Source organism: Strix uralensis, chromosome 6 (genome assembly GCF_047716275.1).
Source record: "Strix uralensis isolate ZFMK-TIS-50842 chromosome 6, bStrUra1, whole genome shotgun sequence".
NCBI classification, from domain to species: domain Eukaryota; kingdom Metazoa; phylum Chordata; class Aves; order Strigiformes; family Strigidae; genus Strix; species Strix uralensis.
The window spans coordinates 27,996,650-28,018,125 of record NC_133977.1 but is presented as its reverse complement, the minus strand read 5'-3'; the positions used below and the strand labels follow the sequence as shown (position 1 = coordinate 28,018,125).

The 21,476-nt window shown below is 47.8% G+C and overlaps 2 protein-coding genes across 7 annotated transcripts in view; one reads left to right on the top strand and one right to left on the bottom strand.

The window, feature by feature from the left end:
* Positions 1 to 6,435, bottom strand: part of USP37 (ubiquitin specific peptidase 37) — a 38,181-nt gene extending 31,746 nt beyond the window's left edge. For 3 of the 5 annotated variants that reach the window (XR_012629500.1, XR_012629501.1, XM_074873471.1), the window contains exons 1-4: positions 6,390 to 6,435; positions 5,210 to 5,415; positions 1,470 to 1,641; positions 832 to 932 (exon numbers count right to left, since the gene is read on the bottom strand). Coding sequence is in view for 3 of the 5 variants with exons in the window: in XM_074873471.1 (XP_074729572.1) it covers positions 832 to 932; positions 1,470 to 1,641; positions 5,210 to 5,365 (429 nt within the window). In the remaining 2 variants the exon portion in view is untranslated. Of the gene's footprint in view, positions 1 to 831; positions 933 to 1,469; positions 1,642 to 5,209; positions 5,466 to 6,389 lie in introns of those variants that run through there. The other 2 variants (XM_074873473.1, XM_074873472.1) reach the window with 2 other exon arrangements.
* Positions 6,436 to 6,689: 254 nt separating this feature from the next.
* CNOT9 (CCR4-NOT transcription complex subunit 9) lies at positions 6,690 to 20,917 on the top strand. 2 transcript variants are annotated; one of them, XM_074873469.1, is made up of 8 exons: positions 6,690 to 6,844; positions 11,769 to 11,948; positions 13,065 to 13,180; positions 14,486 to 14,595; positions 15,368 to 15,477; positions 16,426 to 16,524; positions 18,441 to 18,532; positions 19,246 to 20,917. In XM_074873469.1, exons 1-8 carry the CDS (start codon positions 6,821 to 6,823, stop codon positions 19,412 to 19,414), a joined length of 900 nt encoding a protein of 299 aa, XP_074729570.1. In that variant the 5' UTR covers positions 6,690 to 6,820; the 3' UTR covers positions 19,415 to 20,917. The 2 variants fall into 2 exon arrangements, with proteins under 2 accessions (XP_074729570.1, XP_074729569.1); XM_074873468.1 differs by having other exon boundaries at positions 19,240 to 20,917.
* The last annotated feature ends 559 nt before the right edge of the window (positions 20,918 to 21,476 follow it).

The following is a 21,476-nucleotide window of genomic DNA, read 5'->3' as shown; positions in this document are numbered from 1 at the left end:
ACACCATGAAATCTGTGTTATGCAGGGAGAAAAGGAAGAACAAAAATATTTTGAAGGAAAACCACTTTTGGGAAAATGTCTGCAAAGTTTACATAAAAATCTGAGCAGAATGCCACAAATTCATAGAATCATAGAATACCAGGTTGGAAGGGGCCTCAAGGATCATCTGATCTAACCTTTCTTGGCAAAAGCACAGTCTAGGCAAGATGGCCCAGCACCCTGTCCAACTGAATCTTAAAAGTGTCCAATATCGGGGAATCCACCACTTCCCTGGGGAGATTATTCCAGTGGATGTTCTCATTGTGCAAAACTTTTCTTGTGTCCAATCGAAATCTCCCGAGGAGTAACTTGTTCAGTAACTTTATTCTGATACAAAACTGGGTCAGCAGCTTTTCAATATATACATTCGGCTGAAGTCTGCTAAACTCATTAAGACCAATGCTGACTATAACATGTCAGCTGCTACATAAGGTGTTCAGTATAAACAAAGAGATATTCAGAACTATGCGAGAAGCAATTCTTAATCATGTACTTTCCCTCTATTTCTGCTTCTTGTCTGCCTGGCTGGAAGCTCAACATTAAGAACATATTCTGTTTTCCATAGCCAGACACCGACCTTTCTTATTCATACAGAATATATTGCTCCTCACGAGCAAGAGACACCATTGCCCACCACCCTGTATACATCTATTCCAATCCCTCTAGATTACAAAGACTCTGGATGCAAAATAAGTATTTACAATGCTACTACAACATACAATAAGAGAATGAGGGGAGGAAATTGATGAAATAAAATTAAGGGAGAGGAAAAATTTGAACAATTAAACAAACCTGATTCTCTATATAAGAAAATTGCCTGTTAGCTTCCTTCTGTGTGGTCCTGCTGCCCAGCACACCTCCAAAGCTGCCAGATCCCTGAGAGGGTTTCCCAGCTGACAGGAAAAGTACACAACATTTGATTTGATCGTCATTTAACTGATTGGCATTCTTATTTGTAAGACGTTATTTAGCTGGAGTTGATTTTGGAAGGGACACACTAGATTTCTTGCCAATAGACAGTGCAATATTCTGAGAGCACAGACATAAGCGCATGTTTATGGATATCCCTTATATTGGTCATTTACTCAGTTGGCAGTAAAGTTCCTATCCTTAAAAAGGACAAAATAAGATAAGAGGTAAAATGGAAATGGACTAAGCATGTGTGATAAACAGACAAGAGTTTTTCAAATACCAACATACTTATAAGCATACTTCTACATGTTTAATCTCCGCTTATTGTTCAGCATGACAAAGGTACATTATGAGAAAGGTATATAACAAAAATTGGGGTTTGGGGCGAGACAGCATTTACACAAATGCAAAGAAAGTCACTAACACAAGGAGAACAAAATGGCTAAAGATGAAAAAAAGAAACAGCACCGACCCATCTCCAAACTGTTATTAACATGATTTACAACAACTGCACTTACCAGTATGAACCCTGTCTTGATGGACTGCGTCCAAATACATCCGCATCTCATTTGCATCTTTAAATGGTACCTTATCAATTGTCAGGAAACTCGTATCCTTTAGTGTTAGCATCAGGCAGCACAGTTTTCTACCATTTGGTCGTAAGGTCACAGTTTTAATGTTATGGCTTAACTGAAAACAAGAAAGTGACTGTAAACATAAACCCATTTTTAAAAGGCAAAAATACTTACTAATTCAAACAAAACACTTCAAATAGAGAGGGTGAGAGGCACTTGCACCAAAATACTTCTCCTTGCTCCATTTGGAGCAAACATTAAGCCTCACAGAATTAATGCAATTGGTGATCTTGGACGTTGACAGAACTGAAAGAACAGTATCACTGTATCTCAACAGTCCCTATATTCCTGGATAAACTTTCTGAAACTTGCTTTGCTATGGAGTGTGACATTTTTGAACATAAAGGAGTAAGAGCTTCATACAGTCCCATTTAGCTGGCAGAAACTTCCACATCAAGTTTCAAATATAATTTAAGATGGGGAAAGTTTTAAATGTTAAGTACAAACTTCTGCTCAGTTTATAATTTGCTCTCAGGGAAGACAGATTTGACATAGCTTAAAAAATTTGCTGAGGGAGTAAATCAGTAAGAAACGTGCTTAGTCTACATGTAACATTATAAAAACTAAGTGGTGTCAAAACTCTGAGGGTTATGGTCAAGCACAAGAGTGATTTTAATAAGAATTTGTCCTCCCTAATAATGCCACTGCTACTATATTATACCATTACTTAATTGTTACTTCATGCTGAGTAACTTGTAAGAACTGGCTGTTCAGTAAAGGCTCTAGTATCCATGAAGGTTGAGGGTAACTCCTAAAGCAGAGGAAACAAAAGAGTATCTCACATCTGCAGACCGCAAGGAAGTTTGACAATACATACCTAAGCATACTCTCATTTTCAATTACCTTGTCCTTTTTTACTTCATTCTTCATTTTGCTAATGCTTCTTTAGCCTTGCCTAAGATCAGGCACTAGTTACACAATGACCTCCATGCCAGTCCACTGCTGTACTTAATGCTTCAGACAAGATTGGAAACCACAGCTAAGGTCATCACGCAATACACTAGACTGAGTAAAACACTGCCCATCAGATCGGAGTCTTCTCCTAATTTGGCCTGACCTGCATACTGCCACACTGCTGATCTAAATAACGATGATGAATCAATAGACATGAACACTAATAATACTCTAACGCCAAAGTTTCGCTATACATTGCTCTAGAACTTGTCTTACCTCCTTCAATGATACACAAGTTTAAAAATAAAAATTATTCCCCATTTTTTTTAAATTTGTTCAGGTATGTAAAAGACTGAGACAGTAAAAGGCACTCTAGGTCCATCAGTGAGAATTCTTTTTTTCACAGAATTGTCTAGGTTGGAAAAGACCTTGAAGATCATCCAGTCCATTTTCTATGCATACCTCTAGCTTCTTGGAATGCCTAGACACAGCAGTTTGTAAGAGAGGCTGGAAAACCACCTCAATCGAGAACTAAGGTTATATTTTGCTGGGAAAATTGCATTTCTGAAATACTTTGTGCTTGATCCTTGTGTTTTGGGGCTTTTTTTTGGGGGGTGGTGGTAGTTGTTTTGTTTAAAATACAAGCTAAAAATGTCTTCAAAGACCTAAGAATTGAAAAAGGGTCTTCACATTTTTCATCCTCTTTTAAAAAATGAAGCCCAGTGCAAAGGCATTACAGTTACTTCACCATTTCAGCGCAAAACAACCTATTTCAACTCAAAATGCTATCGTGAGAAGGCTCCCTCGATACTCTCCATGCACCTGTTATGATCCAGTCAGCGTCACAAAGTCTTGGGAGGTGGGGATAAATGAAATAGTTCTCTTAACACATATCTAGCATCAACAACTTAGTAAAAGCTCTGAAAAATCAGTTAAACGTATCATTTGACATAAGACATTTGATGACACACCAGTTCCTGTAGAAAGAAATATAACCCTGGATCCATCCAAACATTCCATTACAGAAAAGTAAAAAATAGGTGGGGAAGTCACCCACAGTTTTCCCATGGCAACTTGTCAAAAAAAAAAAGGGCAATGCTACTTCTAAAGCAAAATTATCAGGAATTTGTCACATCTGAAGCAGCACACAAGCACTGCGACAGACTGGGGCCAGCTCACACAAGCTACACTTAAGCACAAGCCTGCAGCGCAAGGGGCAGGCAGCTCTCCCTGCCTGTTGCTTGCTCCCACCAACGCTCTTGTGCCAGTGCCTGCATTGCTTCAAGACCAACAGGACTCAAAAGCAGATCCCACTGAAGAATAACCACCACCCAAACAAAAATAATTGGTCTAAAGATGCGGTATTTCCTCCTCCTCTGTTTCTGCAGTCCTAACTGCATGGTGCTGTATCACCCCCTCCACCAGATCTCACATTCGGTCCTTTTTCCAAATTAAATCATGTGAAAACCCTCCACTGAGCTCAGAGAGACCTGACAAGTGCCAGAGCCAGCAGATGTGAGAGCAAAACCTGCCCCTTTAGGCCATGGTTAGCTGTTCTATAGGCTCATCCTCCCCATGGAACCACCTTCTGAGTCAGTCACACCACGTTAACACTGTCCAGGCAGAAAGGAGCCCGTGAGAACAAGCACCCAGGGAAGGTATGAGGGAACGAAGAGCCACTCTTCTCAGAAGCAACACGGTCCAACGCTGAATTAAATCAAACCTGCAGTCACAGCATTGTGTGTGAGAAGGCAGACGATCCTTTTTGAGTCTACGGTAACAGAGGTAGGAACTATCCACAGATAATGATTTTCTCACGCCTTGATTCCAAGGCAACACAGGCTGCCAGATTCTTTGCTGAGACTTTTCGGCACGCTAAGGCAGCAAAACCCAAACTTTCAAAAATAAAGTTAACTTTTTTTCAGAGTCCGGCACACAGAAATAAATGACTCAAAGAAAGGTCTGGTGAACAGTACTGATGAAAAACAACTATGGCACGAAAAAGCAGAAGCCAACATTTAGATCAGTTTAGGCTGTTACAAAGTTACTAAATAAGATACATTTTTTTTTCTTCCACCTGCTCTTACATCCTCTATGTATTTTTAAATCACACAGAAAAGTCTTACAGAAAAACACTCCTCATTCTTTCAGTTTGGGGCATTTTGCACAAAACTAGCAAGACTGAGCTGAAAACAGCTATAGAAAGAGAAAAAGGCAATTTAGGCATCAGCCTCTCACAGTGAGGAAACCACATTGCCTGGCATATATAAAACCTAAAACTCTAAGAATTGCTGTTCAGCAGAGTCTTGCATAAACAAAGGACTAGAAATGTGTTAACACCATTACTCTTCAGCTGGGCAAACTGCTAGTACAAAGCGTTCAGGATCTTCACCTCTAGATTCTGCAAACGTACCAGTAACAGAAAGGTTACATGTTCCAAAAATCTGACCATGTGAGCCACTATGCTATATACTTTAGTAACTTTTTTCTGCTTTTTGGTTCTTCCCATTCAGTGGTATCATGATGCCAACCTTGGCAGATCCTTTAACAACACACATGAATAATTTACTGGAGAGTTATACAAAGGGATTAGTGTTCAGGAAACGAGGAACAAGAAACAGTGACAGAGGGAAGTTTGCGTGACACTTAATAGCCTTGAAGAGGACAGCTGTTCACAAAACAGCACAATCCATGCACTGCTCAAACAAAAGCCTTAATATTTGGTGTACCTGAAACGTCTTTGGAATTCCTCCAACATTGTAGTGAACCACTAGACTCACTTTGTTGTCCTTCTCCACAATTTCAAAGCTCCCTTCTTTCCATTTTGTAATCCCAGTCTGCATGCTGCGCATCCGGACGGGTCCGTGCACCTTTAGAGGAGCCATGCTTTCTCACGGAAGAGAGCTAACAAGTAAGTGTACTCCACCTTAAAAACCTGTTAAAAAGGAGAAATTTGTAACTAGGCAAGCCAAGTAATCTCTACAGAAAGATATTAAGTGTGGCTTAAAGTTTTTGTAGAAGTTTGGTAGAACAGTTCTGCTGGTATTTTCAAACCCGGTGAAGGACACTGGGTTTAGAGACAAGTGAAGGAAACGTAGATTAATAAAGTCTCTCCCAGTTTGGGCAGCAACGCACTGATTCCTCACTGTTGAAAGGCGAGCAGACCCAATACAGACACAGAAGTTCTTGCAAATCCCTAAAGCAACTTCAACAGATTTAATGAAAGAAAAAAAATGCCTGAGGAAAAGTCGATAAAAAGAGGGAAACCAAAGTTTTGGAGAAAACCTAAGAGGGAAAACGAGCTCGTTTCTGACGGGACGTGAGCCCCGATCACCTCGAGCGGTCCAGCCGGGGGTCCCCGGGGCGGCGGTGCCTCCCTGCGCTGCCGGCGCCCCCTCCAGCACTCCGCCCGGGAAAGCCACGGGCCCAGCGGCACGAGAAACAGCCCCCGCCCCGCCGCGGGCTCCCGGTCAGCACGGCGGGGCGTATTTTCAACAAAAATTAGAAGAAATGAATGAAGCGGCCCCCTGCGCGCAGCCCGGGAGGCGCCGCCGAGGAGGGTTCCCCCCCCGGCAGCCCGCGCTCAGGCGCCGCCGCCGCTCCCAGCCCGGCCCGGCGGCGGCCGCACTCCCCACCTCCCCCTCCACCACCCCCGGGCAGGGCCCCGCGGCCCCTCCGCCCGCCCGGACAGGGAGAAGGGGGCGAGGGCAGCGCCTCCCGCCCCGCCGCTCCACGGCCGCCCCGGGCCGGGCCGCTGTACGGGGAGGCGCCGCGCGGCGGGGGCACACGGCCAGGCTCCGCGGAGGGGGGGGGGGGGGGGGTGGGTGGTGTCGGGTCGGGGGGGGGGGGGTCGGGAAGGGGGGGTAGGAAGGAGCTGGGGGGGGGGGGGGGGGGGGCGAACCCCGGTACCTGCGTCCCGACGCCGCTGGGCGGGCTGAGGCCCGGGGGGGGAGGGGGGGGAGGGGGAAGGGGGGGGGTGGCGGCGGCAGATGGCGGGAACCGGCTAGCAGCGCGAGACGCCGCGCGACGCACGCACGCGCGCGCTCACGTCAGCGCAGTGGCGCCCTTCCCGGCGCGCCCCGCGACTCCCCGCCCGCCCGCTGCGCGCAGGCGCCAACGCAGCGCCCCGGCCACCCCCCGGCACCGCCCGCCCCGCCGGCACCCGCGCCCGCGCGCATGCGCGCCCCGCTCGCCTCTGCGGCCCGCCCCCGTCCCAGCCGTCCTCGCGGTGGGCGGGCGAGCGCGCGCGCGGCGGGGTGAGGGGTCGGGGCAGGCCTGAGCTTATGGCGGCGGCGGCCTCTTGAGCCGGGCCCGGCGGCACCACCGGCACCGCTCCCACCATGCACAGCTTGGCTACAGCCGCGGTGAGGCACGGCTCCGTGTCCCGGCGGGGCAGGGCTGGGGACGGGACCCTGTGGCGCAGGTCGCGCGGGGAGCGGGGCCGTGGGGACGCGGCCGCTCGTAGCTGCGAGGGGATGTGTCCCTTCGGCCGCCCGCGGTGGGGGAGGGCGGGGGGGGGTTTGGGCCGCGGGGTGACGGAGCCCTGGTGAGCTCCCTCCCCTCGGCGCCTCGGTGGCCCGCTGGGGCGGCGGTATCCATTCGGTAGCGGGGAGGCGCTGAGTGAGCGCTTTCTTGCTCCAGCTGCTCCCCTGGGGCCTCCCCGAGGTGGCCGTGCCTCGCTCTGCCGCTCGTGGGGACGGGGTGGCTCACCCAGGGGCCAGGAGGGCTTCCCTGCTGGATGCCCTGGCTGTCCTCCTTCTGCCCGGTGTGTATCATGTAGGGTTTTCGCTCCTTCCCTTCTCTTGCCTGCTGTGCTCCCTCCCTGCACCCGGACGCCTTCTACATCCCCAGGCACTTACTCTGTCCTCTGGGGAGCTCTTTTACTTCTGGCCTCGCCTACAGAGGGAACGAGGAGATAGTGAAAAGTTCCTCAGGACAGCAGGCAAGCGGGAGGAAATGCAGAGATTGCCTATTCCTTCTTCTGTTTTCCTCCAATACCTTGCGGTGCTGTCTGTAGTTGGTGCTTGCCCTCCTCCCCCTCAGGAAGCTGCCTCGGTGGGATGGGGTGCCTGATGCTCAGACTGGTGGAGTGGAATGGTACCTTGGCCTGGTTGGATTCAAAAATGGAAGCTGAGTTTGAACAATGTGGTTATTGCATCTTATCTCCCATCTGAGTGGGTTTGTGTTTTGGTTTTTACTTCTTCACTTTCTCTTTTTCATTATCACACTCTACTCAGCTCTTGTCAGGCCACACCTGGAGTACTGTGTTCAGTTTTGGTCCCTGCTATATAAAGAAGATGTGGACAGGCTGGAGAGGGTCCAGAGAAGGGCCCCAAAGATGATCAGAAGACTGGGAAGCCTGCCATGTGAGGAAAGGCTGAGAGAATTGGGTTTGTTCAGCCTCAAGAAGAGAAGGCTTAGGGGAGACCTCATTGCCATATTCCAATATTTAAAGGGTGGCTACAAAGAAGATGGAGACTCCCTTTTTGCAGTGAGTCACATGGAAAACATGAGGGGTAATGGGTACAAGTTACTCCTGGAGCAATTCTGACTGGATGCAAGAGGAAAATTTTTCACAGTGAGAACAATGAGCCATTGGAATAATCTCCTCAGGGAAGTTGTGGATTCCCCAACATTGGACATTTTTAAGATTCAGCTGAATGGGGTGCTGGACCGTCTTGCCTAGACTGTGTTTGCCAAGAAAGGTTGGACCAGGTGATCCTTGAAGTCCCTTCCAACCTGGTATTCTATGATTGTATGAAATGCACATTCATCACGTGTGTAAGACTTCCTAGAGTTGATTGAGTCTCTGGTGTGTATTGGGTTTGGGAGGTGTGTTGCCAGACCAGCAGTTAGAGCTGTTTTCAAATGAGCTTAGCTCAAGGATCTGCTTGGACTAACAAGCAAACGAGTAAAGTACTTATGAGCACGAATTGAGAGAACTTTTTAAGTCTTCCCACTTTAAGTGCTTGTGACTTTACATTGGTTCTTGGAGTGTTGGCAAGTACTTCTGACTTAAAGAACACTTTCTGGAGCATGGAAGGGTGGGTGAGATCATAGTGATCTCTCCTAATCAGCATTTACATTTTTATAGCAATGTAATTCCTAAGTGCTTGTTGAAATGCATGAGGGACTGTTGTATCTCTCGTTAATCCGTTCCCTGTGTTCTAGTCACCTCTGTATAAAACGGTTTTTTAAAGACAATTTTAGCAAAATAATCTGTTTCAGGAATAGAAATCAACTTTAGTTTGGGACTCATTTGAATGTATATTTAATTTATACGTAATTCATACCACCTGGTAGTTCTGTATTGAAATGTTTTCTACCACAGTCAGTTAGTGTGCATAGACTAAAGGTGACAGGGAAGGGTCTTTGGCTCTGGAGATGTGCTTGGGAGCTGTGGTAAATCATGTTACCTCTTTGTGGGGTCATGAACTGGCTTGGGAATCCCTTTGGGTGTTGTGAACACTGTCGTGATAAAGCTGTGGTAAGCCAGAGCATTGGTCTTTATACAGTGATGCTGGTGGCAGAACTGACACTTTGATTTCAGACCTGAAGACAGCATAACATGCTAAGAGGCTCAAGAACAGGCTAAAACCAGTAAATGTAGCTGTAACTAGCAGTAAGACATTGAAAGCCCAACTCAAATCAGCTAATTCACTGCTGTTGAAGTTCAAAGTTCATTTTGGTGCTTTTGAGTTGGTGATCTATCAAAATAGTTTAAAAAGCACATGTATCCTGTTCGTCAATGTTCTGCTTTGGTTGACCAGTGCTCTGCCAGTGTGGCTAGCAGCAACTGCTCAGTTAGGAAGAGAAAGCCAGTTGCCTAAATCCAGTTTGTTATGTGTTTGTTGGAGATGTAATCAGGCATGGATGTTTGAAGTAATGCTGTTTCTCCTGAGGAAGGTGTTACAAGATCTTTCATGATGCAGAGGTGGCTGGCCTGTGCTGTGTTGAGATACTGTTGGTAACTTTTACTTTCCCTGTGTGCAAAAGAAAGCCTGCCTGGCAGGGTTCTGTCTCAAAGCTTGCAGGATTTGTGTGTAGCCCTCAGGTTCCCCAGAATTTTATGTTTTAGAGGGAGAGGGGGGGAACAACAATAAAGTAGGAAATTAGGAAAAAAATATCTTTCGATTTAAACTAAAATGAGAGGAACAACTGTAGAGCCTGTGAAAAGCAGTTGGTTCTGGCTAAGACAGATATTGGACATCATAAACCTAATTGTGTGGAAAATCTACTTAGTGTTCTCTAGGGATCACAAGCACATGATTGTGCTTTTAAAGGGTCGATGTATTTAAGCTTACAGGAACTGAAACTTCTAGTGAGTCTAGAAAAATAGATGGAAGCTTTAGATAACACAATTATAATAACATTATTGCTAGACTGCTTGTCACTCTACCATCCCAAATAAAAACAAATGAGCTCTGTTCATTCTCCCTCTCTTTCTGAGCTCCAGTGTAGCAGTTGCTATTGGAATTGCACTCCCAGCCGTAACAGCACAATAAATTTGTTGGGAGAACTAATTTAGTGTGAGGTTCTGGAAAAAAAAAATTAAAAATTGAGTAGAGAAGAGGAGGATAGGAGGAAGGATGAAAAGCTCAAAATGTATTTGAGCCCTAGAGTATAGGGATTAATTACAGCACATTGGCTTATATATAGACATTTAAGTTACATAATATGATGAAAGTGGCTGCAGGAGAGATAAATCCCACAGCTGGGGAAGAATCTCTTTGGATGTGGCTATGGATATAGTATGTGGATGAACAGAGGCAGGAAACGTTTGCAGGAGCAGAAAGCTCAGGAGGTGTCTGCCGAAGGTTAAGAAGTCTCCCTTCATCCCTCCTGCAGTTCTGGGGGCCTGCCTCTGGCCTATGGTTTCAGGTTTGGTTCCAGCCACTTTCAGTTCCTGAACTCCTTTGTATTCTCTTCAGTGCCTCGGTGATGAGCTGCTTAGTAGTAGCATTGCTGTCAGTGCCGTACAGGCAGTGCTCACATCTGTTGTGGTAAGCGAATGAAGAGTTTTGGTCTGGGCTTTTAAAAAAAAAGAAATACAGTCCGTTCTCTGTTCCCAGCCATGATTGCCATACCTGTGGGGATGCTGAGCTGGTTGCATGCAGGCTAGCTCAGGAGCAGCAGCGTACAAACAGGACTGTACTTTACTTGAGTAGTAAACACTGCAGCAGAATGTTTGAATAGGTTCTGAACTGGCTTTGGGAATTGTTCACACTGGAGGTTTTAATGCTGATGTTTGTCTTCCTCAAAACTTTGTATCTGAATCACCAGACTGTCTACTTAGGAAGCTTGCTGAGCATTTGTTTGCACCTTGAGTGCTCATTGTGCCGGCAGAGACATGAGACAAACTTTCACTGGAAGACGTGCACCTTGCCCTCTCCACAGAAACTGTGCTGGAATTCCACAGTCCCTGTTTCTCTTCCTTTCCTTCCCAGCCCTCCCTCATTTTTTTTGGCTTGAAAGCTTGTTGGCCTTGATGCTGTCCTTTCTCTGGTATTCCAAGAAAGGCAGAGAAGAAATCCTGCATTTCTGCTGAGTAGTAGAAAATATACCTTGACTGAATACAGATCTGCCCTTCTCTGGGTTTATTTTGAACAGGAATTTTTGCACAAAATCAGTCTTGAAAAATTCCCTTTTAGCTCCATGCATGTAAACAAGATACCTGGGGTGAATATGAGATGTCGCTAACAGCAGGTGTTACTGGCTGTGGATAGTGCCATGCTGATGTTGGAGTAGTGAGAATTTTTCTCGTATTTGTATGAATATTTTTCTCGTATACATTGGGTGAATCCTATTGTCAGGTTCCAATGTAATGGATGTTTTTGGAGAGAAAAAGGTAGCATCTGCCTTGCTTTGAATTTGTGGAAGCTTGCACTTGAAGCATGAAATGAGTGCATGCTAAATGCAGGTGGAGCAAATGATAGCTGGCTAAAGTATGTGACCTCCCTAGGAGCTCTGCTGGCACAGGCAGGCAGCAGCATGGCTCCCTTCTATTGCTGAATGAAGTTATAAGGTTCTGCTTGACAAGTGGATTAAGAGAGACTGTCCTAACAAGTCAGGCCAGAAAGTAAAACCTTTGTGTTTCAAATAGGTGAAATAATCAGACTAATATGAGGAAGGGATCCATATCCAGGGCATCTTAGTGCAACTTTAGTTCCTCCCTCCCTGGTCAGGAGTTTCTTGAGCACTTTTTTGCTTATCTGCCAGGTTGTGGGAAGGGTTTGGGTGAGACCTGGATAAAATGTTTGGACTGAAGTTTTCTTGTCTCCCTCCCAGCCTGTGCCAACAGCGCTGGCTCAGGTTGACCGTGAAAAGATCTACCAGTGGATCAATGAACTGTCCAGCCCTGAGACGCGGGAGAACGCGCTGCTGGAGCTGAGCAAGAAGCGTGAGTCTGTGCCTGACCTTGCCCCGATGCTGTGGCACTCATTTGGCACAATCGCAGCGCTCCTGCAGGTGGGTAGGACTGGCAGCATCTTGATTCCGTGGTGCAGCACCAGCACATTGCAGAGCTTGTGTGTCCACAGGGCAGATCTGGGGAGGCACCGGTGGGGTCCCTTATTGCTTTTGCTGGGAGTATGATGTATGTTGGATCGTGTGGTGAGGGGAGCAGATGTGGGAAGCCCATTGGCCATTAATCATCATTAGCAAGGCGTTCTGTGCAGGGACTGTAAGATTTCTAATTAAGACCGCTTATATAGTTGGAAGGGGAGCAGGCAAGTTCTTGGCTGCATGAGCTCCCTGCAGATCGCGTTCTGCTTATTTTCATACCGTGGCATAGCAGAGCCACAACAGTTTTTACTCCTAAGATCTCCGGTTGAATTTATTTTGCATGAGCTTGAACACTTCCTGGTCCGAAGGTTGCCCTTGCAGGGAGCCCACTGGAAGGGCAGCGTGGGAATGCTGCTCACTGCTCCAGAGATCCTTGCGAGGGACTGTACCTGCATTTCATGTGAAACCAAGCAGTTCAGTTTATCTATGGGCAAACTACTCTACAGCTGATGACTGGCTGTCTTGCAGTGCCGAATCTAGTTATTTCTTTCAAAGAAGGAAAGAAAAGAGTGCAGGATTGGCAATGTCAAACTGTTCTCAGAGTGGCCCTGAAATAAGTGAAGAAAATTAGAAGGGAGCTGTAGTTGGAAGCAGGCAGAGTTCTGAATCGGATTTCTCGCCATCAGCTGCTTCCCCTGCATTGAGTTAGAAGAGTTACTGGCAGATACAGTATGAATGGAGTGGGTGTGCTCTGCCTCTAGGCAGAGGAACAACACTCCTCTTCGATCTGGAAGTTCAAAACAAAACAATCCCTACACTAGTAAAGAGCCAGGAAATCAAATGAACCTGTTTTTAGTGAAATTAAGGTTTGAATGCATTCCTGTGACTCCTTGTCAAATTGACTCTGACCCAGCTCTGCCCTTGCCTGGGCAGCGTGGTGACTGCCATGTAACTTCAAAATGATGCTTGGTGAAAGCAGGATGTCATCTCTTGTCACCATAGATCCTTGCTGGGCAAGTGCTTCAGTGCAGCTTTCTGATGTTTTTCTCCTTTAACTTCTCTTCATCTGTTAATTTTTAGGAAATTGTAAATATTTATCCATCAATCAACCCTCCGACTTTGACAGCCCATCAGTCCAATAGAGTCTGCAATGCTTTAGCTCTACTACAGTGTGTTGCATCGCATCCCGAAACAAGGTAAGTGTTTCCAAGTGCATGAGTTTTATGAGGTGTTGATGTTGACAGCTCAGCCTGTCTCTTTCACTCCGGAAGCACGTAAGCTCCTTTTTTTTTTTTTTTTTTTAAAACCAAGAGAAGTGGAATGGAGGACAGAGCTGGAAGGTAGGCGGTTGCCTGCTGCTTTTACTTGTTTGCATGGGTTATCAGGATGACTGCTTTATGGTGGCCCTAAGTGCATTGCATTCCCTGGATTATCCTGAGATCCTGCAAATTCCCAAAACATTGGGTTGTGGCAGATCCTGTGAGCTCAGCCAGAGATGAGGGTGCCCTTGTTCTGAGTGCTGTGTGCAGGATCATTGTTTTAATGAGCTTACAGTTATTTAGGCCAGCTGTCCAAAGGGTGTAATGAGCAGGACTGTCCTTCCCAGACACCGTGTGTGGCAAGGGAGCAATAGCGGAGTGATGTCTGGAGTCTTCAGCCAGTGCCTGACTTCAGTTTTTCTCAATTTTTGTCTAGCCCGTGTCAGCAGGGGAAAAGATAATGTTGGTTCAGCCAAAATCAATAGCTAAAACTCAGAAGAAAACTACCAAGAGATCCATGATCTCATGCTTCTGTTCCTGCTGAGAAGAAAGTGCTGCATAGCTGAAGTTGTTTTTCAGCTGCTGCAAAGTAGTGTTAAACAGCAACCCTCTATGAGATGATATCCTAAGAAATAGGGTAGTTTTACACCACACACCTTTACATTTAAAGTTTGAAAACTGAAAGCAAAGGAAGAATGTTGGATGATTGTGCAGGAGAGCTTCCCTCTGCTAGCAGAGCAATCTCCAGGTTTTTCCCTCCATTCTGTATTTCTCACCGTTGTCAGAAAATGGGGTGAGGACCCCTGGGGAAAGATGGCTGTGCACATTTAAACTGTGGTACTGCCTAGAGATCAGCCAGTCTGGATTTCTGTCATGCAGAGGCTTTGCATGTGCATTGTGGTTGACTATCTCTGCCCATGGGAGCCTGCAAGGTGAAATGCAACAGTGAATGTACAAAGCAGAGAGTCTGGGTGCCAGGAAGAGGTAATAAAAGCAACAGGACGTGCTTTGTTCCTGGTCAGCTGGAAGCAGCAATGCAGGTAACTGGCAGTTTAGTGTTGGGTTTTGTGCTGTGCAGAATTTGCTTCATACCTTTCCGTCAGAGAACAAACTGTTACCCTCTTTTGAGGAGCAGCAGTAATGGTTTCTGTCAGGAATAGCCTGAGGCCCTGCATGGTAATGCTGGATTGTGTGCTTGCTTTGTTTTCCTTGTCTCTCATGTTGGGTGTTCTTTTCCTACAGGTCAGCTTTTCTGGCAGCTCATATCCCTCTCTTCCTGTACCCCTTCTTGCACACAGTTAGCAAGACACGTCCGTTTGAGTACCTGCGGCTCACGAGCCTCGGAGTGATTGGTAAGCAGCCACACCAATTCTGGAGCACTGTTTTTTTACCAAGTTGGATGCAGTTCATGCTGTGGGTATGAGACCTGCACGACCAAAATCACAGGTCTCTTTCTATTCGGATTTTCTGGGTCCTGTAGTATTAACAGGAGGAGCTGCTCCTTTTCCATCAGTTGTAGAGGCAGGTTCCTCTTAGTGTGTAGGAACTGGACTTTTCACTAATAAGAAAACACTGAACTCTGTGTACCTTGCCAAAAACATGTTTCCTGTGAGTACAAGCACCTGCAGGCTGCCTTCACCCTCAGCCCAGCCAGCTAGACACTGGCATGGGTGGGTGCAGACTGGGCTTTCTTTGAGTTTTTATCATTGATTGGCTTGGCTGTATTTGCCCTGTCTTCCTCTTATCTTGTTTTTTTTTCTTCTTTCTGCCCCAAACATTTCTCTCTGTGTGTAAAGTAAGAGGGTCTTAAAATGCATTTCTTCTTCCCAGAGGTTGCTGTGGGTGGCATGATCCTCTTTGTGTTACCACTGGGGGAGAGCCAAGAATGCATCCCCTTTCTGAAAAACAAACAACCCCCAAACCCAGCTTGATTACTTTTATGCTGCCAAAATGATTTCTTCTCCAGCCATGTGCTGCAACATATTTAGGATGACAATTGCTCTGCCTGCCATTCAGACTTAATGATTCCTGGGGAGGACACAGCACAGGCCCTTTTTGAAAGGTGAGATTTTTTTGGAAACAATTTATCATTTACTGATTTTTGGGTTTTGTTTTTCCTTCAAGGGGCCTTGGTGAAAACTGATGAGCAAGAAGTGATAAATTTCTTACTGACAACAGAAATTATCCCCCTGTGCTTACGCATTATGGAGTCTGGCAGTGAACTCTCCAAAACGGTACCTACTCTTTTTGTCTTAAGACTTCTTGTTGTTTATCTCTGACTAACCAAGCAGCCAGTAACCTGCAGAGTTGGCTTGTGTCCTGTTGCAAATGCTGGGGCAACCCTGGGTGGAGCTTTTTACCTCTTCAACAAACAAACAAACCAAAACCACCAAACTAAGCTGGAGTTCCTGAGCTTGGTTGTTTTGCTGGGAAAGGTCTTGCTGCTCTCAACACCCATTCCCTCCTTTGCAACCCTGCAGAGTAACTTTCAGGGCTGAGCTGGATCAACTTTCCTTGGCTTGAGAGAAAAAATGCTGTAACTACACAGCACAGAGGTTGGGCAGCAGCTGTTAGTGGTGGTTATGGGAATGTTCACTGCACTGGACCAGTTTTTCTTCTCTGATGAGGGGCCCCTTTCCCCCATGAGCTCAGATCTGTGGTCAGACTGGTCTGATGACCCAGGTAGGCTGGCCACAGGTTTTAGTCTGTGCATACTTCTCTGGTGAACCTTGCTGACAGAGCTGGCTGAGGTTCTTCCAGAAAGTCACTTGTCTCATGATGAATCAGTAACGCTCAAGATGAAAACCAAAATCATCTTGCTGTCTAGATGACACAGTCAAGGGGCAGATCCTTCTCCTGCTTCTTGCTCTGTGACCAGAGTAGCGTGCCTGTAATCTTGAGGCTGTCCTGGCAGTAGTTGCTGTGTTACGCAACCTGCATCCAGTTGTCATGTACACACTGCTTTGTGTCCATCTCTTTTCTTTAGCCTGAGATGCCAAGCTTTGTGTAGTGTCCTGCGTTTTCTTTTGGCTTTAAGCTTTTTCCGAGTAAAGTATTTGCTGCCTGCTGAAAGGCCTTTCAGCTCTGGGACTGCCTTGAAAAGAACACAGCACAAAGGCTGTCCTTTTTCAGGATAGGTAAGTTGTTTATACGCTTTCTTTTCTGCTTTCTTCCCATTCTAGGTTGCTACGTTTATTCTTCAGAAAATCCTCCTGGATGACACAGGGCTGGCATATATCTGTCAGACTTACGAGCGGTTTTCACATGTTGCCATGATACTGGTAAGATTATTTGTTTCCTGGCCTGCAAGACCAACCTCCTTTTTTCACTTTTTGAACCTGGCTCCTAGTAGCTGCTGCTTATTACTCTAATTCTTGTGTTGGAACACAGAGGGAGCAGACAGTTTTTGTCCGTGCCCTGTGAAGGAGAAGGTGGGGTATTCATAATTTGTTCATCCCAGGAGTAATAACCCCAACCTGAGTTTTATTATCTTTGAGCTTGCCGTGGGGAATACATGTCTGGCCTAGAATAACTATTGTCCTGCTTTTGTGTTTGGTTGGTTGGTTGCTTGCTTTTTAAAGAGCAGTCTCAGGAAAAGAAAAAGCAGCATTAACTTAAGTGCTTTGCAATGCTGGCTCTGTGCCTAAATGTTGATTCCTTCATGGGGAATATTTATTTGTCTCTATTTTCCCAAACGTAAAGAAAACATTACCTCCTAATTCACCCACAAACAGCAAAATATAAATGATTGTGAGCTGCTGTCCATAATATCCAATGTGACACGAGTTTTGCATTCAGAAAAAGGATTGGCTTTGAAAATACATCTGGCTTGGGGGCAAAGTGAAAGATGCAATTAGAAACCCTGGGGTAGGGGACGGAGGGAGGGAGGGAGGCCAAGGAAGAATCTGTGGCTGGGAAGGGGACAAACACAGAAGGATGTGGGTGTGTAAAGTTGTATTAGCATGGAAGAAATCCTAGCTGTGGTACAATCCCACCATTGGATGAAGCACTGACATGACTAATATTCCATAGTGCTACGGAGAAAGATGAAAACATTCATACACATTTCTGTTCTCTATTTCAAAAATTGGGATAGTGTACTCCTGTCTCGTGAGGGTGATGATTTACTTCCTTGTCTGCTGATACCTGAGTAAGATGTTACACAAGTATTAGATGCTTTTAAATGAGCAAGTTAGCATTTGCCATCCAGGAGCTGTCTGAGGAGCTCTCTGACTTGTTGTTCTTTATTTCGAAGAAATACTGGTATCCTGGGGAATTGCTAAGAGCAGGAAGCTTGCAAAAGGGCAAAAGAGGGAGACCTGCTAGTTGCTAACTGCCTGAACATCCAAATACAGGTGAATTTGGCTAATGAGGAAAATGGTTAGTGCTAGCCAATGTAGTTTTACAGGAAAAAAAACCTGACTTGTTGGGCAGATCTTACTGACTCCTAAATATGAGGAAATGGACTGTTAAAACTCCTTCAAAGCAGGCGTGTGAAGGCATCTGCACTGTTCGCTGGGCTGGGTGCATTCAAAGGTGCAACCATGTGCAAAGTCCTACACAGTGTGAGAAACGGAAGCTGGGCTGGGGAGATCTGCCCTGGTCTTGCTTTCCGGTAATGGCTTATGAGGGATGTAGCAGAAGGAGAAAATACAACTCTTGGGTGTGTGATAAGACCAGGTGCAGATCTTACTGTGGGTGATCCCAGTCCTTCGGCATGGCTTCCCAGGCTATTGTTAACGCTTTAAAAGGGCGTTGGAATGAAGGCAGCGCAGATGAGAACAGGGAGTGTTGCAGAGCTTGCGAACAGACCTCTCGGGGTGACTCAGCCTGAGCATATCAAAGCATTTGGGATATGTTTGCCTTCCTGCACGAGGGGCAAACCCCAGGCTCTCTTTAATCTAGAAGAGAGTTGGACCACTAAGCAGTCCTGGGGAGTTAAAAACGAAACAGAGATGAGATCACCTTTCCCTGAGCTGCTGGGAGAATCCTTTCCGAGTCATGGCTAGCTGCTCTTCTCAAAGGCATCTTGGCAAGCAGTGCCAGGCTCCGTGCAGGGGCATCTAGATGAAAGGTAATGGGCTGTGATGTGTGGGAAGCCAGAGAGAGAGTCTTTAATGGTCTTTCCCAGTCTCTGCTGATTGTGAAGCTGTTCTGACAAAGACTTTAACTGGTGGTGCTGGCCTCTGTCAAACAGGGTAAAATGGTCCTGCAGCTCTCCAAGGAGCCCTCGGCACGGCTACTGAAACATGTCGTCCGCTGCTACCTTCGCCTTTCCGATAATCCCAGGTAAACATTTTAGGAGTTTGGGCAGGGGCTTCTGCGCTTCCAAGGGAGTGGGAGTTCTTCTCCACAGTGCCCATGTGAGGAGAGTCGAGGTTCCTCATCTGCCATTGCAGCAGCCTTAGCTCAGTGTACAAAATGGGTGGGTTGTTTGGTTGGTTTGTAGTTTTTATTGCTAGTCCCAGGAGCTTTTATGGTACATGGGAGAAACAGTGACTGTTTGGGGCTTGTGCAGATTCAAGCTGTGCAGGTTACGACTGCCTGAGCTCAAATGTAGCTTGAACAAAGTACGAGGGACGGGCTGAGGCAGAAGGTATGCTGTGCTCTTCCTCTTCTGCATCACGTGGGCTGTTAAGCAGTAGAAGCCAATGGATGATGTTCAGTTGAGGGAATACAAACTGATTTCATGCTGATCAGCAGCTCTGTCTGAAGTCGCTGGGTACGTATGCATTGTCTCAGACTCTCCTGACATCGTGTTGCTCTTGGCTGCCGGGTGTCAGGGCTCAGGGGTTGGCTCGGTGGGGTCTGCTGTGAGGGGTGGGAGCCGTGCTGGCTGGCCAAGCACCACGTGCTGCGGTGCTGCTGCTGGGTGCTCTCCTTGGCTGGGCCTGCCAGGGAGACCCCCCAGGCAAAGGAGGGTCGTGTCCCCAGTGGGGTTTGCTCCCCTCTTGCCCCTGTGAGTTTATTTGTTGGGCCCCGTTTCTTGTCTCTTGATGTAGGGCACGTGAAGCTCTCAGGCAGTGCCTTCCTGACCAACTGAAGGACACCACCTTCGCCCAGGTCCTGAAGGATGACACCACCACAAAGCGCTGGCTGGCTCAGCTCGTCAAGAACCTGCAAGAGGGTCAAGTCACTGACCCACGGGGCATCCCTCTTCCTCCGCAATGACTGCTGGGGGAGGTGGGGGACCGGGGAAGAAACAGCTCAGGTTTACAAAGAACCAGGAACAGGTGACCTCTTCTGCAACAAACTGGGCATGCCAGCTGGCTGCCGGCCTGTCGGACCATCCCACCCAGCCAAGGGGCTGCTCTGTAGCAATGCAGCATGCCTCCGGGGATCGCAACACCAGCAAATGCTGATACTACAGCTTTAAAAAAAAAAAAAAAAAATCAATAAAAACAATCTGTAAAGATCCCCATCTCTCCAGGAGGCTTGGCTGGCATCTCTCCCCCCACCGCCAGGCAGGGGCTGGTGTGGATGGCCGCTCTTCCAGCTAGCTCAGCCTCCACCCGAGTGGTGCGTGACATGGGGTGTGTGCGCCACGTCCCTCCAGTTCCTTGTCACTTCTTGTTTACACGTCTGTTTAGATGAGTGAGCTGAATAAAAGCTGATCCAGTTGTTTTATCCCCTCTTAAGACTGCTACTCAGCTGCAGGTAGCCCAGGGACAGCTTTCTTCCCTGCCAGCACATCCTTGCTCCTGGCTCTGCACCCGGCTGGCGCAGCAAGCTTCTCTCTTCTTTTCCTCTGGTGCGGAGGCAGTGGCTGGGGCTGGCCACCGCAGTGCTTGCCCCAAGAGGAGGGGTGGATTACTTGCAATGAACCCACGTACCATAAGTGTGTTTCCTCTGGGGGAGGAGAAGACATCAGGACTGTGGCTCTTGCGCTGTAAATAGCACACTCCCGCAGCTAACCAGCGGCCCCGGGCTGATGTGTGCTGGCCTCCCGTCTAGCCCATCTCTTGTGTAGTGGGGCTGCTGGCTGGTTCATCGAACGGAGCTCGGTGTTAGGAAACCTTTCTTGTGGTGGGCAGGCCACTGACCGATTGTCCTCTGCTGCGGGACAGCTGGGAGCGACGTCCTGTGGGCTCCAGGTATGCCGGCTTCCGCGGCCGCTGCTGCCTTCCAGGCGCCTCTCAGTCCTGGCCCCCCTCCCTTTTCCCCCCTCCTCCAGCTCATCTCTGCCAGCCGGGTGCATCCATTTCAGCTTTCAAACCTGCCTTGGCGTCTGCCTCAGCCCCACCGCAATTAGGCTGGGCCAGCAGCGCTTACCTGCGTTCCCTGGGCCGAGGGGTTAGCGCGGCTGCAGCAGGCGCTCTGGGACGCGGCTGGGGAGCTCCGGGGCTCTGCTGCAGCGGAGCCCGCTCTTGGCTGCAGGCAAGCCTGGGCAGCTACTTGTTTCTCCCCCCTCCGCGAGTAGCCTATTTTGCTGATCATCTGCGGTGTCGTGCCAACAGTGTCTTAAATCCCATCTCGTGTCCCTTCCCTCCTCCCTTTGCAGCCTTGCGTAACCAGGGCAGAGCACGGCCTTTTCCTTGCCCCCGGGGTCCCGTTTTATAACCATCGCCTTCTTTTCCCTCCCCTCCACCCTGACCTTGACAGGGTGTGAAAATGCTTGTTTGTTTGGGTTTTTTTGTAAGTTCAGATTAATAAATAATAAAACCCCAGCCAGCACACATTGCTCCTGGTCTGGTCTCTTGGGGAGGGCAAGCAGTGAGGGGGGTGGATTTATTGCAGGTGGGAGGAAGAGGGGGGCTGTGCCAACTTGGGGATGTGAGCTGGGGAGAGTTTGTGGCCTTTCCCGCTGGGAGCTGCCTGCAGCCCTGTGTCCCTCCGTCTCTCCAGGTAACGTGGAGGGGTTTTGGGGAGGAGGTGCTGCTCTGTTTTGCTTTGCAGGAACCGGAGCGAGCACTCCCTGCCTTCCAGCAGTGTGTGTGCAGGCGCTGCCACACTCGCCCAGGGCCTGGCTCTGTCAGAGCATCGGCTGCCTCAGGTTTGGTCCCTGCAGCCCTTGCACCCAGCTCTGCCTGCCCCAAGGGTGTCCCAGCTCCGGTCCCCGGGGAGGGGGGCTTACCTCAGGAGGCTCAAACCATGCCCTGCTCTTTGGGTCCTGTGCTTCTGCCAGCTGGACGGTCCTGGGGAGTGCTGGGGTGTCCTGGGAAGGGGACAGGGACACATCAGGGACGCCCTGTGGCTGGGGGGGTCGGGTACTACTGGGTGCAAGCGGTTTTGC